Here is a 17,227-nt window from a genome sequence, read left to right on the forward strand (position 1 = left end):
CCTGGGCGAAACATTTCCATCAAAGACTTCGAAACTAGAAAAGGTGAAAGTGTTAGCACTGGTTTGCTGGGTGTGTCAGCGTGGATAACAAGGAAACGGGGAAAAGATACTCACTGGTGACCAAAAAACGGGAAGACTTCATCTGTGCGCCCTCTTTTCTGAGGGCGATCAGCGAGTGGGGAAAAGAAACTAGCCATATGTAAATGTTTCATTTTCGGCAGCGGCGCCAGCCACCCACCATGGAGTCCTACAAGGGGACGCTGCAGGGTCTGTAAGTACAGGCCCTGCAGACGCCAGCTGTACGCCACCACTATAACCTAATATGGTGTATCTAAGGTAGGATAGCCACACAGGGTTAACCCTTACCGCCAGGAAACACGGAAGTCAATGGAAGAGAGTAGAGGACAGGGAAGATTTAAAGTAAGAGAAAAGACGAAGATGTGAGGGGGAGACAGGAAAAGGGGACTGCCGATTCTCCCGGGGCGGGTCAATCCAGGGGTGCCGTCTACGTGAAGCTGGGGCCGAAGGGGTGTGTTGCCGCCGCTGGGGGGCCTTAAAGGTCCAATCACCCAGCATTGGCTTAACCCCCAGGATCCCCTTTTCCCCCGACATGGCGAAGCCACACACGGCTAGGCGTGGGAGGGGGTTAAAACCCCCTTGTTAGCTCGGGTCCGTGGTGTCGCTACACACCAAACGCCTGCCTGCGCAGACGCCCTTGCGGGGAGACCGAAATACTCTTTACTATGGAGGTCTGTTGTAATGAGGTTATACTGTATGTTCGAATTAACCATTGCAAGTGCTTGCACGTTCGAATTACCAGGCATTTACATTAATTGGAATACACATAGCTTTAATGGGACCACAACGTGAGTTCTAATTAATCAAAAGTTTGAATTAAGCATGTTCAAATTAATAAAATTCAACTCTATAAAGGTTTAATGCTATTACCATATTAGCAGAAAGAGAAAAAAGGAAATGATGTACCTTAACAGGCAGATCAAGGCTCATTATCTTGTTGCAGACTAGCAGCTCCATGCCATTATCATCCTCGAGCAAGGCCACCAACTCGCAGTCCTGGCACACCTTGTTCTTGAGATCGCGCATTAGTGGCCCCATGCCAGGCTCGTTTGAGTTGTATGGGTTACCCACCATGCGCCCCTGGAGGAAGTCTTCCTGCTGCGGGTCTTTCTCAAGAGTCACCAGGAACTCGCCTAGCTCGTTTTCCTCAGGGTGGATCAATGAGCAGAGCCGTTCAAAGATAAACACCGGTGTTCGAAGGTCCTCCAGTCCATAACGGCCTAGCGTTGCGACGCACACTGCCATGAAAGCTTCAGTCTCCGATTCTGTGCCTGTTGTCATTTCTTCTAGCAGTGTCAACAATTTTTCTTGCGTCTCATCGATCAACTTTGTGCGCTGAACCACTAGCTTGCGCAGAGACAAGTAGCCATTGAGCACACATCCAACAAGACGTGACTTATATTGCTGCCGGATGGAGTTCACTTCAATGAACGATGAAAGCAGCTCTGTGAGCATCTTCAGGGCAAAACCTGCATGTAGAGACACCGTCAATGTTTTCCTGACGAAAGTACAACAGACAACTAGAACAAGTATGTACTACACTTAACAAGTGCTCTCTCTATAGGTGTGGATCATGCAATTATTAGGACTTAGCATACTTTTAAAGAATAAATGCGCATAACTTGTGGAGGGCTAGATCGAAGAGTTGGCCCACAAATGTCACTTATGTACTATTCAAAGATTCTTTGAACTTCCAAGAGTGATTTTGTAAACCAGCTTAAGCCTGCATAAGATGCTTGACTACGCCATACACATAAAACAAATTTCCTACAAGTTATATTGCCATTGCTGTAAATATACAATGGAATAACTATCACATGTTCAATTCCTTATTGAAAAAATTGTAGAGCAAAGTACGCAACAGTGTCTGAGCACAAGAAACTCATATGAATTGCTTTTACATAACTAAATAAGGTTTCCCAGAACAGTAAAAGATTGTTAATTTGGAAAATCAGACAATTTAGACCTGTTCTTTGGCTCTAGTGTGGCATACATTTATTTAATTATATCAAACTCTCATTATGTGGATATATTTGAACGCATCATGTGCAAAGCAAAAAAGTGAAAGAGGTGTCAGCATCAAACCGACACAGTGTGTGGCATAGTCCACACCCTGATCATTGGTCTTTCAAGAGTCACATTACCGTAATTATTGGAATCTAGGCCGATAGTTTTTAAAAAATTTTCTTGTATCAAACCCCAGGGTCGGCTTAGATTGGCGGATTTTAAAAAACGCGACATTATTCATTGAGAAAAGCGGTGCACAACTATCGCCACCTAGACTACATTGTAGCCGTTAGTAGCCGAGCCAACACCTGGCTTAAGTACACACTTGAGGCCGCTATTTTGATCTTTGTGGTCAGTGTTGGGGTGAGCAGTTAATCATTTCGAGTCGCCCTTTCAGTGGTCTGTGTATGGAATAGCTCAATGGCAAACAGGCGGTGTCATTATAGTGCCGCTAACACAGTGAAATCTTAATAGAACGAACCCCACATTAACAAACCTTTCAGATTAACGAACTTTTAAAATCCCATGCCAACTCCAAATAGTTTCGATGTAAAATTATTTCACTACTACATACTTCAGAATACGGAACTTTTTAGATAACGAGCCATGTCCTCGCGACGCACAAGCAGCAGACGACGATCTCCAGGAGCGACCATCGGGCCAATGGCGAGGCGAGCTGAGGCAACATGGGGGCCATGGCCAATCAAGGGCCTCAAAACGACCTTCAAACATTTGATCTTTGTGCGCTTGTTGTTAAAGGGAAGAGCCAGATGAGGCAAAAAAGTTAAATACTGGGAAATGCTCTTTCCGATGAGCCCAAGAAGCCGGCTCCTGGCCCAAGCATTGCGAAGCTATAATTTTTTTTAAATCGCTGTTTTCTCGCCATTTCCAGAAAAATTTTTGCTGCCTAGGTGGGTGAAATGAATTTTCCGGAGCACTTCTGCACAGTTTTCAGTGTAGATATTTTGGAACCAGATAGAAAAAGGGTTCCAAAAACTGAAAATTGAGTTTCAAAAAATCGATTTTTTTTGCCATACACATTTTTTGCATAACACATTAGCGCATTTGACGGCCCAGTGAAAGACAGGCCTTGTGGGCAGCAGAGCTGCAATTAAAAAAGCCAGATTAAAGAGCATTATGCGTGTCCATTTTATACTTACAAGGCTAAACCAGCATGCTATGCAGAATAAAGCCAAGAAGGTGTACCCCCTGAGCTTTCGTTTTAGGTCAAGTGCAGGGATTGGAATTAATGCATTGGAAGTAGTGTCGTTGGCGGAAGCAGCCAGCTTGTCGGCCAAAACATTCCCTTGTATCTCACGGTGCCCTGGCACCCAGCAGACAACGACATGCTGTTTTGATGTGTACAGTGTGCACAGAAGTGAGTAAAGTGACACCAGCACGGGGTTCTTGTGTTTTTTAGGAGTTTTCAGGGCTTTGACCAAACTTAGCGAATCTGTGTATATTACCGCCTTTTGTAATTTTATCTGTTTGATGTGTTTTACGACCGCCAGTATTGCGTAAGCTTCTCCTGTGAAAATGCTTGCATCAGGATGAAGAACACCGGCCTCGGAAAAGGATTGGCCTACCACTGCATATGATACAGAAGCGTTAGACTTTGACGCATCGGTGAAAAACTCTGGGCATGTGTATGTTGTAGTTCTAGGAAGTATGCATATATGCGTGCAAGTGGTGCGTGCTTTGTGACTTCAACAAAAGAGACATCACAGTCTATAAGCTTCCACTGCCACGGTGGCTGGAGACCTTCAAAAACACGCACAACCCGCAGACTTCTTTAAGTAAACGTGCATTTAGTGCTCAATTGTGCATTTTTTTTATGAAAAAAGTTTAAGGACCCACCGTTTTAAACGTAAGTCATTTAGGTCAATGAAATATAAGTATTTAAGGTTAATTTTTGGGCTTTCACTATATTGACTTTCCAAAATAACGAACGAATTGCCGCAGCCTCCCGAAGTTCGTTATACCGAGCTTTCACTGTATATCTTCGAATATTTTAGGTCATGAGCTCACCTTGCCGAAATAAATTGTTTGTAGTCAAAGCGCCTGTGCTCTCATTCATTGTCGAAGCTTTCCTCACTCTTGCATTTTCTCAGCTGTTTCGTTTTTCCTAGCCAGTACGCTGAAAAACGTATGGGCCTGGTTCCACTGTATTTGAATAGTTAGGCCTGTGACAGGGGCCAAATGGGTCAGCACGGTAACGTGTATAATGAATTTCAGCAAAGTGTGCCTTCTATCATTTCTGTGTTATTTCAATGTCAACTAAAATGTCCATTACACTTCACAAAACCCTGAGGCCATGTTCCGTTTACTGAGAGATGACTAAGGCTGCAAAATACAAGTAGAAAACCAAATGTGTTAGAAGGTATCTTCTGTTTAAGCAGCAGTTCAGTTTAAGAGATTTACATTTACTGAGTCTACTGCATCACAGATTACCTCTCCCTACTTTGCCAAATAAATGTTGTCAAGAAGCCAATACATTACACCTAATGCATAGCAAGGAAGTATGTCACAAATACAGTCGAATCTCATTAATTCTAACACGCTTAATTCGAACTCACGATGAGGTCCCGTCAAAGCTATTTGTATTCCAATGGGCGGAAACGCCCGGTAATTTGAACGCACAAGCACTTACGACGGTTGATTTGAACATACTGCGCTCCGAAAATGCTCTCAGTACCCCACCTTATGCCGCAGCGGCACCTGCGACACCTCAACGCTGCGCACGAAGGAAATGAAAAGGAAAGAAAAGGCTGCGGTAGAATGTTTGCTCTCTCTCAAATGCCGATCTGTGACGCGCCCGTGTCACGCTTCTCCCTTTTCCGTCCTTGCCACGTAAAGACCCTTCTCCTTTCAACACCGAACGCAAAGAGAGAGAGGGGAAAAAAAGAAAGCTGTCGCTGGGTTGAATGAATGTGTGGTTGAAGGAAAAAAAAAAAGGCAATATCTCTGCAGCCCTTGCCCCTTGCGGGAGCACGGCTATGCGCATTGAGGGAGGGAGGGGGGGGTCTCTAACAGGCCGGTGCCATGCTTTCCCCTTTCCCATCCCTGCCCACAGCCCTTCTCCTTTCAATGACACGTGCAAAAAGAAAAAAAAAAATGCTGTGGAGTGTCGGTTTTCTTTCAAATGCCGATCTGCTTCTCTCCGCGTAGAGACGCTCCACCTTTCTCGTCATATGCTAGCCATGCTGCGGAGCGGAGAGGCTCCACTACGCAGTCGTCGTTGTCTTTAGAAAGTGTCAAAGCTGGACATTTTTGCGCGCAACTTCTCTTGCCAGGAGAGCGCTGAAGCCGAAGTAGAAATACTTTGCAAACTGCATGCGAAATTGATTGACTCGCTGCATGGCAAACGTGTGCAGATGTGCATCACCGATTACTTCAGTTAATAACGGATGTCATGTGATTTGTGAATAAATGTATGTCTTCTGAAACTTCCCCCTCGTGTGTTAGCTCAATGCACATGTGCCACTGCATGGAGAGCCCTCCGTTTATTTAGCTCTCATTAATTCGAAGTTGTTTTATTTCGAACAAACTTTCCGGTCACTTCGAGTTCCAATTATCGGGATTCGTCTGTAGTTCATTAAGATATGATAAAAAATGAAAGTACACAGCAAGCCATAGCAAACCAATTAGCCCAAAAAGGGAAGAAGCATGTACCCTGTGAAAGGTCCGCATTGAGTGTAGTCTCCTCAAGCACAGTGAGCTGTTCAATTTCAGAAGTAATGAGGTCTCCAAGGTGTGGAAGTAGGCCTTTGATGGCCAGGTAGTGCTTCCAGTAGTCAGGACCAATAAGGCTCTGGTAGAGAGACAGAAACTTTGCTCCACTCTCACCGGCTGTGCCTAGGTCATCCAAATATGTTGTGAGCAGGTCCAACATTTCCCGGCACCTCGATGGAACCTGAAAAACATGAGTAACAACCCTTATAGACTTTTACCAGATTTTGGCATAACAACCAGACAAATGCCTTGTACAGGTCATGAAGAGACAATCATGCCTGTGAAGTACTACACCGAAGTTCAAAGTCTGCTTGAAAAAATGAGCTAAGAGCCAATTTAGGAGGCCTAGTATAGTCTCTAAAATAAATAGCTGTGAAGTTATTTAAAGTACTTAAGCTCAATATTTGTGTTTGGCTACGTTTAGACTTAAAGGGCCACTCACCAGGTTTGACGATTTTGAGCTGACAAGCGCAATGCGTAGATGAGGCGTTCACGATCACGTCTGCTAAAATTTGCAACGCTGCACGCCGTGGAAATGGGTCAAATTTCAAGATGAACGATGCTCCCTCTTCCTTTCGCGGATGCGCCGCGGCCAGAGAATGAGGGCATGACGTGCGCGTATGAATGGCCCTACGTACATGGCAATGCAGTGACGTTGGCCCTCTACGTAGACGACTGGGCTCTGACGTTGCCGAGAGTGGCACGTGACATGGCGAAAATTATTGAACACGACATGCGTAGTTTACGCATTGGTTGCTTAAAAAAGATTAATAAAACTTTAGATAAATAATGCGGTGCAATAAGAGAGCGTGAGCTTTCTTTTTATTTTCATCTTTTCCCTGTGAATTGCAACGAGATGCGGGACTAATGTGCTGGCGTTTCGCATGCGTTCGTGTTGCCGTGGTCAGTGCATCGAGCAGACGACAGCCGTGGAACACTCCTACGTGTTCGTGCACTCATTGTGCTCATCTATTCTACCGTGTCTAAGCCAGCGTTTCCAAACCATCCCGCAGAAGAAACAGGCAGTAAGCCTCAAAACAACGATGCCCCCCCCCCCCCCCCCGAAAAAAAAAAAACACCGCCCGCGTGCATGGGGGTCGGGCTTGTTCGGCTAGGCTACGCCATGCACACGTGACCTCTTGGTCGGATGCCGGAGAGGGTAGGAAAGAGATTTGGTTTGCGAAGACTATGCGGAGTAGCGGCAAGGCTTTCGAGCTCGCCTCCTCTCATCCTCTTTTTGTGCCGCTTCAAAAAAGCAGTTTTCTCAGCTCGTAATGACCAGATTCAAAAAATTTTGTAGCAAAATGTTCCTCATCGGACAGTCAACCACTTCCATGGTCTAACTAAAATTTGGTATCGGGCCTGGTGACTGGCCCTTTAAAGGAGCCCTGACAGTAATATGTAGCTTTGTGTCCGATGATGCCGAAATTGAATTGTAAATGCTCTAATGTATAGTGCACTGAATACTAGTGTCATTAATTTAGAATGGTTTTCTGTCAGCTCGAAACGCCTGCCTTAGGACCATAAGAAACTAGTGCCTCATAGCAAGTCAGCATCCGAGACTACATGGGCTCCAGCTTTGGAGACGCTGAATACGTTGTTTTCAAAAATAGGGGGACCCGCATGCGGTGAAGAATGAAACGACAAGGGTGCTTTGAGCACGTCTCCCCAACAATTAAAAAAAAAAGCATTCCTGGTGTAAGCAGCCAAAACCACCTTGAGAGGAGCCTGACAACAGAGCAAGAGAGGTGATGATTAGTCCTCACCAGGTGCCAGTCGGGGTATCGTACATGCCCCGCAAATGTTATCGCATGCCAACAATACTTTTTGACCTCTGCAACATCACGAGGGGGCCCTTGTCTATGTCAAATCGCAAAAAATTTTTGCGGCAGCATGCTCACATAGAAAAAGTGTGCATACTTCTTTTCATTAAAATTTTTGAACATTGAAAGGTTGAAAACTTTTTCACTCGTTTTGCTTTGCAGACGGGTGCTCAACCATACAGTTTTATTTCGTGCACTCACTTGCGAAGTTCGCTTACATTACGAAAGAGCATGCCAGTTGCTCTGATGCTAGTGAGTCAAGAGGCGATTTTTCCCCAAGTGCCAAACCAGAATCTTATTCATTGGATGGATGCGAGTTTGTCAGACGAGGATTTACTAATGAGTGCAGGCTCGACATCTCGAAAGTATGCGTGGTGAGAAATCCGGACTAGATAAAAGATGACTATTCCCCAGTTTTGAGTGTTAGAGCAAAAACATATTTTTTCTGGAAAATTACTCTGGTGTGCTTATTTTTGTCTGTCTTTGAGCTATGTTAAATAAAACATAATTTTTAATTATAAAAAGTCATATAAGATTTTTTTGATTAAGCTTGATGTTACAAACTGGTAATGTTAGGTTTGATGTTGCGTTAACATGTCACCGAGGCTGCTGATCTAATTGGCTCTGGAATACCTGGAGGTAAGATAGGCTGGTAGGGTGGTGGTATCTGTTGGAAGAGATATCAACCACTCTGTCATCTTTGTCTCTTTTGCCAGACGACATGCATGCTGCGGGGTGCACTGTGTGATGACCTCAGAGATTGCGCGCAACCTATCGAGGTCTAGACTGGGCAAAGCTCAAATTGTCGAGTGCGCTCATGAGACCTCTGGGATCGTCAGCGATGCCAGCGTCTCATGAGTATAATTGTCTGTAGGGGCCTTGGTATGCGGCGTGTCACTAAATTTGTGGTTTGAATAGTTTGATGATGCTCTAGCCTAAACAGTGACAAAATTAAAAAAAAAAAAACCTTTTCAGGGTCCCTTTAAGCAAGACGCTGTAGAGGAGGGCTCAAGAAATTTTTACCGCCTGGCATTTTAGCGTAAAAGCAAGGCGACCACATAGCAGGGAGCACATCCAGCTTGGAACCACACATTACGACACAGAAACAACTATGAGCTACAGTGGCAGCAGTGGCCAATGTTTCAATTTATGACACCCTGTCGTAAGGCCAAAGCTTAGGGAATGGCCTGATAATGCACAATATACCGCATAAACTGAACTATAGGTCGAATGGGAATATAGGTCGACCCCCAAAGTTCAGGTAACCGAAAAAGAAAAAAAAAAGAAAGTAACCCGAAATCGCCAAACGACATTTATTTGCGAATCGGGCGCACCGCACCCCAATTGTCGGAGCTCCCCTCAACCACCATCGCAACTGTTCCTATTCGTCAGACGAAGCACCACTGTCTTCTGAAGACGAGAGTTTGTAGCTGGCCACCTCCCACAGTGCATTGTCTTCTGTGCTATACAGCGAGTTGCTGATGGAACATTTCTTAAAAGCATTTCCCATTATGGAATCTGGCTAGGAATGCCAGTCGGAAATCACCCAGTCACAAACAGTTGCAAGCGAAGGCCTTTGTAGGCGGCTCGTCTATGTCTTTAGGTCGTCACCGGACATCCACTTTTGGTACTCTAGCCGCACTAAGTCCTTGAACGGCACAACGTCGATCGGTTGGAGGGTGGACGTCATACCACCTGGTATCACAGCGAGGTTTGTTTTTCCATCGCCCAGTGTGCGTTTCACAGCGTCGGTTAAGTGACCACGAAACGCATCTAAAACCAGCATGCTGCAAAGACGCAGCAGTGCACCTGGCTGACAGTTCCAGACTACTTGTATCTTTCGAGCACCATGGCTTCGTCCATATATCCCTTTTGTTGACCCGAACGACAACACCGAGCAGGAACACTTCTTTCAGCATTGTGTTACGTTAGAAATCATGAAGGGCGGAAGCTTTCTACCATCTGCCATGCATGCCAGCATGACGGTGAAGCGCGAGTGCTCGTTGCAGTGGACAACAGCTTCATATCCTTGGCGCCACGCTGCATGATCATGGTCGATGAAGGCATGTCAAACCACATGGGGGTCTCACTGGCATTGTCAATCTGCCCTATTATGTAGCTGTTCTGCTCCCGCAGCCGGTTCACGAAGCCCTGAAAGTTTATAAGCTTGTCCTCAAACTCGTCTAGAAACTTCTGACAGATGGATGTGCGCCACCAGAAAGAAAATCCTTTGCGTCTCATGAATCGACGCACCTAAGAGTTTGGTGCACGAACTCTTCTCTCGTGAGCCCAGCTTCTCGAGCGACTTCCACAGGTTTCTTGTGAATGGTATCCAGGGTCACTGGCAGTGAGCACGCATGAACTCCCCACACAAAATTCCCTAGCATATCCCCCAGCTGCAGATGAACCACACTTCACCCACGAAATGACATTTTCCGAGGATTGCACGTCTGCAGCTTCCCTTTTTGCACCCTCCAATAGCGCACGCTTTTTCCAATACACCAAAGCGGCGCTGAGCAGCCATATTTCCATTCGCTTCTGCGAACTCAACAACCTCTAGTTTAAACGCAGCTGAGTACTGCCTTCTCGTACCGCTACTCATATTCAGTGAACGAAAAAAAAAATAACACTAAAAATCAAACACAATTTCAAGCAGAGCGAGAACTTAGAACAGATCGGAGGCAAATCACGAACACAAAAAAATGAACAAGAGAGAAAGAAACAAACACCTGCAAGCCACATGTTGCCGGACAGCAGTGCACTGTCGGCTAGACACTGCTGTATAAGACGAGGGGCAACTTTAGCTCGTTGTTTTATTGAAAATATCACGACTTATATTCCGGTTTATATGGTAATCATGACTTGTTAACATCCAACATCACCACCAAAATGGAAAGAACAGACATGGTACTTGAACCAGCTTTGACATCTTGCCTGCTATTCCATAAAAAGTTCTAGAAATGTTATTTCTCAACCCGTCACACACACTTGATCACTGTTCACCATTTGTTGGGCTCACCTGGCACAGGGCTTTAACCAAGGTACAGGCCACAGTGCGTGCTTGGCGGCAAGACGGATTGAACAAAACCTGGCGCAGCCAGTTTGATTGAAGAGGGCGTGGTCGGCGTGGCTGGCTTTTGCTGGCCTGCTGTGATGGCTGTAGGAACATAAGAAGGCGCAGAGAAGAACCACCTCGGCGAGCTAGTTGGCGCCAGCGCAAACCATACTTTTCCACCAGAAACCGGGCACGCACGTCCTCACGCCGTTGTCGCTTGCCTCCACCAAGCGAGAGGGTGTCAGCAGGTCGCCCCAGGCATCTGCTTTTCCAGGCACTGTATGTCTGCAGTGGGTCTCCATCCAGCCATCCCTTAAGGTCCACAGCAACACACATGCCTGCAGATGTGTGTATAGCCCAATCTTCAAGTTTAACAGCTTTCTACAGCATTCCTCAACATGTGTAAACAAATTTTCAGCCAAAGAAGAGGCTCAGATGAATAGTGCTAGCCAATTATGATGACAAATGAGATGATAATGAAAATATTTGGGTAAGTAACAAGAAGATACTGCAAATGAAGTGCTTCTTAGGTACAGCTCACTCCTTTCCTAATACAGTTAGACCTTGGTCTAACAAAGCCAGTAAAATTGGGAGTTCAGTGTTATATCGAAGCTTAATTTCACTGACAAACTTTCTGTCCAAAGTACATCACATTTTTTCACATACAATCCGTACTGAAAAACAATATGCGCTTGACAAGTGGGGGTGCAGGTTATAAGCATATTTTCCCCCTTTTTGCAGTTAAATTAGGGGTTCAGGTTATACACAGGGGTGGGTTATATAATAAAAGATATGGCAGTTGCCTCAGGTTCACTTTTACACAGATGATGTCGCAGAAATGTCCGATTAATAGGGCACGACAAAGGAAGAAAAAAAAAAATCTTACTAACAATAAAAAATTTGTTGCATTCCATCTGATATTTGGCGACCAAGTGATGCCATACTAGTGAAAGCGTCACCACAAGAGTTGTACAGCACATGTAAAGTCAGAAAAAACGCAGGTTCAACAAAGGGTATAGACCTTTTTAACGTGGGCGCGCCATACTGCCTAGTGAGCGACGCCGTGCCTAGTATGGCAACCCACTGGAGCGTGCCAACATGCGTGCGAAGTTCCGCGTTTTTATGAAAAATATTCATACGATTACAATTTCTGTCAGTATTTTTTGTTCCAGCAGGCTGAATTTTGTCTCAAATGATGCAGTATAGGTAGGAAATGAGGCCATGTGACGTTCTAAAAGGTTTTGATCTATTTGGGGTCAAATACGATGATATCCGAAGGTGCGAACATGTGGCAAGTGGTCGGTGCCGTATGTTTTTGGCACTTTCTGTTCAAAAAACGTTAGAATATTTCAACCTTGTTCTAGCAGGGCAAGGAAGTGCTGGCACCCTTTTAAGATACAATAATTTTTTTTCCTAGACTGTAATATTTAAGTTTGTTCTTTCACTAGGATTTGTTTCTGCTGTTGCAGCAACTACAACCTATTCAGGCGATTGTGCGTGATCGAGCAGTTGCGATTTCTTGATCGTGCCCACAAGCTCTTGTCCATCTTTTGCTCGACCTTTATGAACCCTCATCACTTGCTCATTTATTGTCCACCGGTGTGGCCCAAATTAGAAGTGATTGTGGTGATACACACAAAGCGATGCTGAAGTTCGCACTTATTTTTCTCTTTTTTTAGAGTTGTGGCATTTGATCGGATTGCGGCAGCTTTAAAGTGAAAATATTTAGAGAAAGATTCTGGTTAGAGTTTGTCCTGCCGATGAGGCACCAAGCGCGCTCAGGCTAGAGCCTATGACTTGAGGGGGCATGCTACTTGAAGACACTTCTTTTTTAATATTCACCCTAGAGCAATAAAACTTGAGCTGTTTATGAAACTTTTTATGCCGATTTTAAATATATAATTAGTTTCCTTGCAAGCTGCCTACTTTTAGGTCTGCAACATGACAAAGTAAAAATTTTAACCCTTTTGCCCCCCCCCCCCCTCTTTTCATCCCTGAACTTCCGTAATTTTATACCATTCATAGTTCATAATGTTTGAAATAAAGTGTAGAATTCAAATAACCAATTAGAAATGCACATACAAAATATGTAATAGGCGTGAAAATAATAGACGTAAAAAGTCCGTATTTAACCCACCCTAGTAAAGATTTATGTACAATTTTTTTAGTACACAATAAAATATTGAAATTTAGACTAGATAAAGACTAGATAATTGTATTTGTCATACTTTGGAAGAAATTTGGGCAAAATTTCATGCAGATCCGAGCACTATAAGTGCCCGAAAAAAGAGGGACACATTGAAAAAAAAATAGCAAAATTTGTGTTGTGAGGAAAACGAGTTTTAGAGTTAAAATTGAGTTTTTATTTATGAAAAATATCATTAAAACTGATGAAATTTGACAACCACAAAAAAACAATCCTTGTAGTGGCCACTGCCACTAAAATACGCCAGCACCATAAGTTTGTCCCTCTTGGCTTTTTCGAGCCGAATCCTCACAGACATTTCGCTCACAGACAGGGCCACGAAATGCTTGCCAAACTTCCGCTCCATCTGGCAGAGCCATGTGCCAACTGCAAGCTAGGAAGAAGTTCAACAGGACTGCGAAATCCATACTAAGTCCAGTGTCATGCCATTTTGTGTCCATGTTTGTGCCACATACGTCGTACATAATGGCAATGTCGTCCCTGCTAAGTTCCCTCACTGCGAGCTCTTTTGACCTCACAAGATTGGCGCTGACCTCATCCATTGCCGCATCATGAACTTTCCGGCTGACGGGTGCGAGCATTGGCTTTTGCAAGCCAACAACTGCCTCAAATCGGACCAGCTGCTCATAGCCTACTCTTACAGAGCGCGCCACACAATGGCTTTCACTTGCGAGCAATGGCTTTTTTTCATTCATAACAGAGATAATTACATGAGAAAAGCATTGTTCAGCTGCGCTGCTCGACAAGACATGGACACCACAAACAGGCGTCACAGCACATACAGGCGCACAGCGGCCAATGACGGTCCTCGATCGGTACCATGTGACAAGCCATTCGCGGCGCTCGAAAAATGCACGAAAGCGTGCTCCTTTTTATTATTTCTAGGGCCGCATCAGTGAGAGAAACTGTCGTTATTTGAAGAGTGAGGCTCGACTCTTCGCCTCATGCGATCGAAAATTGCGAGCGGAGGCGCATTATCGGCGGCAAGGTGCTCGATGACTGCATACTTTGGGCCTTTTAACAGGTACCTTGTGCTCTTTAGACGCAATCTTAAAGCATTTCCAGTTAAGCCTCGACCTGTAATTTTTTTTTCTTAACAGTAGAGGTACTAATCTTATCAAAGCAGGCAAAAATAAAAAATCGGTAATTTTGAAAAAAAAAAAACAAAAAAAAACTCGTTTTTCGACCTGCATCTTCCCTTAAGAGTCAATAACTTTGTCAACCAGTAGTACACCTCTTGAGAAATCTTGGCCGTTGTTAGCAAAGCTAAACAGCGAAATTGACAGTTATAAAAACAATAGACAACCACAATTACGTGGTTTATTTTGTTTTGCTCTTAGAAGAGAATTAACTATGTTGCGCATCATCGCGCGACTTATCAGACGCGGTTCTTGAGCGCGCAAAAAATTGTTTTCCTGAGGTAATTACGCCAGACACGAAGTGACAGAACTTTTTTTTTTCACTATTCGGCTTTCATATTGCACATCGTGCACGATAGATTCTGTTGTCTTGGACAAGTTGTACACTCCCGATAAGAATTCCACTACATCATGTAAAATTCAGTGAACGTTTGTGTTTAAAACGTGTAATGCCGGTTATCTCGCTGCGAGGTGTTTTTCGTTTGTGTTAATACAGTCACGTCAAGAACATTCATCACAGTGTGCAGGCGAGCTTCGAAACCAAACCCATCATACTAATATGTAACAATAAAATGAAGAGAAAACAACACAGGTGGCTACACAAGTGGTGCTTAGATGTTTTGTAATGAACAGGGACGTACTTGACAGCTTATGTTTGGTCGTCAATATTCAATTGTCATTTGGCTGAGTGGAACACTGGGCATTCAGGGTATATGCGGCACTTGCTGATACAGAACTTGTCACATAACACAAACAATGTACTACTACCATGAAGTAACTGCAAACGCTGCGCGTTTGGAGATACGTGCCGCATACTGTTCAGACAGCAGCTTCTTTTTTTTTTTTTCCTCTATAGTTCTTAAAACAACCAAAAATAGCACGGTGGCTTCCCGTTCACTTTTCACTGGCTGAGATTGCCATAACAAAGAAGAAAATCCGCAGTTCGACCAAGAACATGTTAAAGTTGTTTGAAAACGTCACTCATCCAAGCAGCAGCCAGTACACTCCGCACTGTTGGCACCCTCCAAAAAGGAGGGAACTACTGGTTGCCAGTCCGGTCCTTCTCACCCAATGGAATGGTCTATAGCCTCCTCAGTCCCAGTATGCACTATAGAAAAAAAAATCACTGCCATGTCCACAATGTGAATGATGTTAGAGGAGCCTGCTTAGAGGTGCACGGGGGGCATTTCTTGCCGAGACCATTCCTGTAGAGATGGCTTGTTAACGAGCTGGTGCATGATGCGCACGCCAAAGGCCACATTGTCGGTCTCGTTCCACGGCCGACACTGCACAGGGTTGGCCACTTGATCACCTGCCCCTTTATGCCATACTGGCCACTGCCGTGAGTCAAATGCCAAATGCTCATTAGCAGACGTAAAGCTATCAAGGTGTTCTTCATGGGGTTGAGAGTAGGCAGATGAGGTGGCTTCGGAGGATATCGGTTCCCATGCGTAACACTCATCGTAACTTGTCACGCGCTGTCGTGTCTACGAAGCCACGAAAACGAAGTGAACATAGTCGCGAGCGCACGGGCCATCGAAAACAGATGCCTTGGGTGGCAGCATGCCATCTAGTGAGCATTGTTGGAATCACCGAAGAAGCGACCGAAGAAGTGTACACTGGCAACAGAGGTCTATATGCCGGCACCGCCTGACAGGGCGCGAGCATAAGAAGCTTGCCGAGCAAGCTATTAAAAACTTTTGTGAAAAAATTATTTTATTTGGCTTCCTGCCCATATAAACAAATGTGAAAAAATTCGACCTCAAAAATTAAACCATTATATGGGCTTGATGTGCCACCCTCTGGCAATGCAACTGACTGCTACTAGTACAGTAGAATCTCGACAATACGAATTGGAAGGGAGCACGCAACGTATTCGTATTATCTTGAATTTGTATGAGCCAGAAACAAGTTGAAGCTGATAATGAAGACAAACAAGAACTTTATTGGCAACTACTTTTTGCTGAATAAAGTCCATGATGTTTTTTCGAACTTTCCTGCCTTCACTGTCTATCAATAAAGTGCCGCGATTTCCTCACTCATGCTGCTGGCGGCGCGGCACATTCACTCTTGACATGAAAGCGTGCGAACATGGCAAAACTCATTGGAAATTCACTAGCTTCGCCGCTTCAGCGACTGTAAAACCGCACTGCAAAATCGACATAAAAAGATGAGTCTTGGAAAATTCACACTGGAGAATTCAAGGAAAAATGCTAGAGTGGCCAGAAAACCTTGTTTGCGCCCCTCAAAAACAGAGAATTCAAGCACTGGAGAATTCAAATGAAAAAGAAAAGGAAAAAAAAAAAGACCACAGCATGCTGTGCGGGCGGGCTCGCCAAGTGAGGAGGGTGGTTGCCTAGGCAACGAATGAGATTTTGTGCCTAGACTGGCTACGCTACAGTGTACTAGCGTGGATCAGGATGCTTGCCGCCTGTGCGCAACTCAGCATAGCATGTGCAATCCTGCCCTTGTGAACTGCACTTGAGTTTCTTGTCAAGAAAAGCATCATCATTATCGGTTACAATGCAGTCTTTCTCGACTCCTATTCACTTTCCCACGAATACGCATATCGCGTTTGCTACCTCATCCGTAAATTTGTTTTATGGCTTTATAATGAGAGCCTTTGCTGCCAGTACATGGTCATACGGGCTTTTGTCATCCATGATCTCCTGACCACTAAAACAAGCTTTATATCATGCTTGCGGTTCTTAGTTCAGTGCTCAAATGCGATTTTTTCGACGAGCAATCTTCATGTCTTGGGTAAATTTACTGCGACAACATGCCAAATGGCAGGCTAGGCCTAATCAGCGTGCGTTGCATTTCAGTAGCGGTAGCGTGTGATTTAAGTTGTACTTTGGTATAGAATCAACGTAACTCTTTGCAGTGGCTGCACTTGAAGAAAACGGATACATATAGTTAATATCAGGTCGCACGTGTAGCACTCGAATGGTGGTTCCCAATTAGATTGCGATTTCTTGAAATTGGGTGTACGCCTGTGAAATCAAACAGTTGGTGTGAGCGTCGGTACAGAAGCAGCAAGAGCTGGCCGGGTATACGGGCAGCGTCGCAGCAGCAACCAGGCAGTCTTACTTAGCTCGTGCCTCATGCCAACGTGTCGATGTCGCTGCAGTAGTGGGCATTCCTCTTCACTACACTTCATCCCCCGTCGGAAAAGGAGCCATCCTGG

At 44.7% G+C, this 17,227-nt stretch overlaps 1 protein-coding gene across 4 annotated transcripts in view; it reads right to left on the bottom strand.

Annotated features, from left to right (window-relative positions):
* Positions 1-17,227, bottom strand: part of poe (E3 ubiquitin-protein ligase-like protein poe) — a 567,105-nt gene that overhangs the window by 72,971 nt on the left and 476,907 nt on the right. For all 4 annotated transcript variants that reach the window (XM_075878938.1, XM_075878937.1, XM_075878939.1 and 1 more), the window contains 3 exons: positions 10,660-11,033; positions 5,758-5,998; positions 985-1,547 (listed from right to left, as the gene is read on the bottom strand). In XM_075878938.1, coding sequence (XP_075735053.1) covers positions 985-1,547; positions 5,758-5,998; positions 10,660-11,033 — 1,178 coding nt within the window. The remainder of the gene's footprint in view (positions 1-984; positions 1,548-5,757; positions 5,999-10,659; positions 11,034-17,227) is intronic.

This window comes from Rhipicephalus microplus, chromosome X (assembly GCF_043290135.1).
Source record: "Rhipicephalus microplus isolate Deutch F79 chromosome X, USDA_Rmic, whole genome shotgun sequence".
Classification (NCBI taxonomy): Eukaryota; Metazoa; Arthropoda; class Arachnida; order Ixodida; family Ixodidae; genus Rhipicephalus; species Rhipicephalus microplus.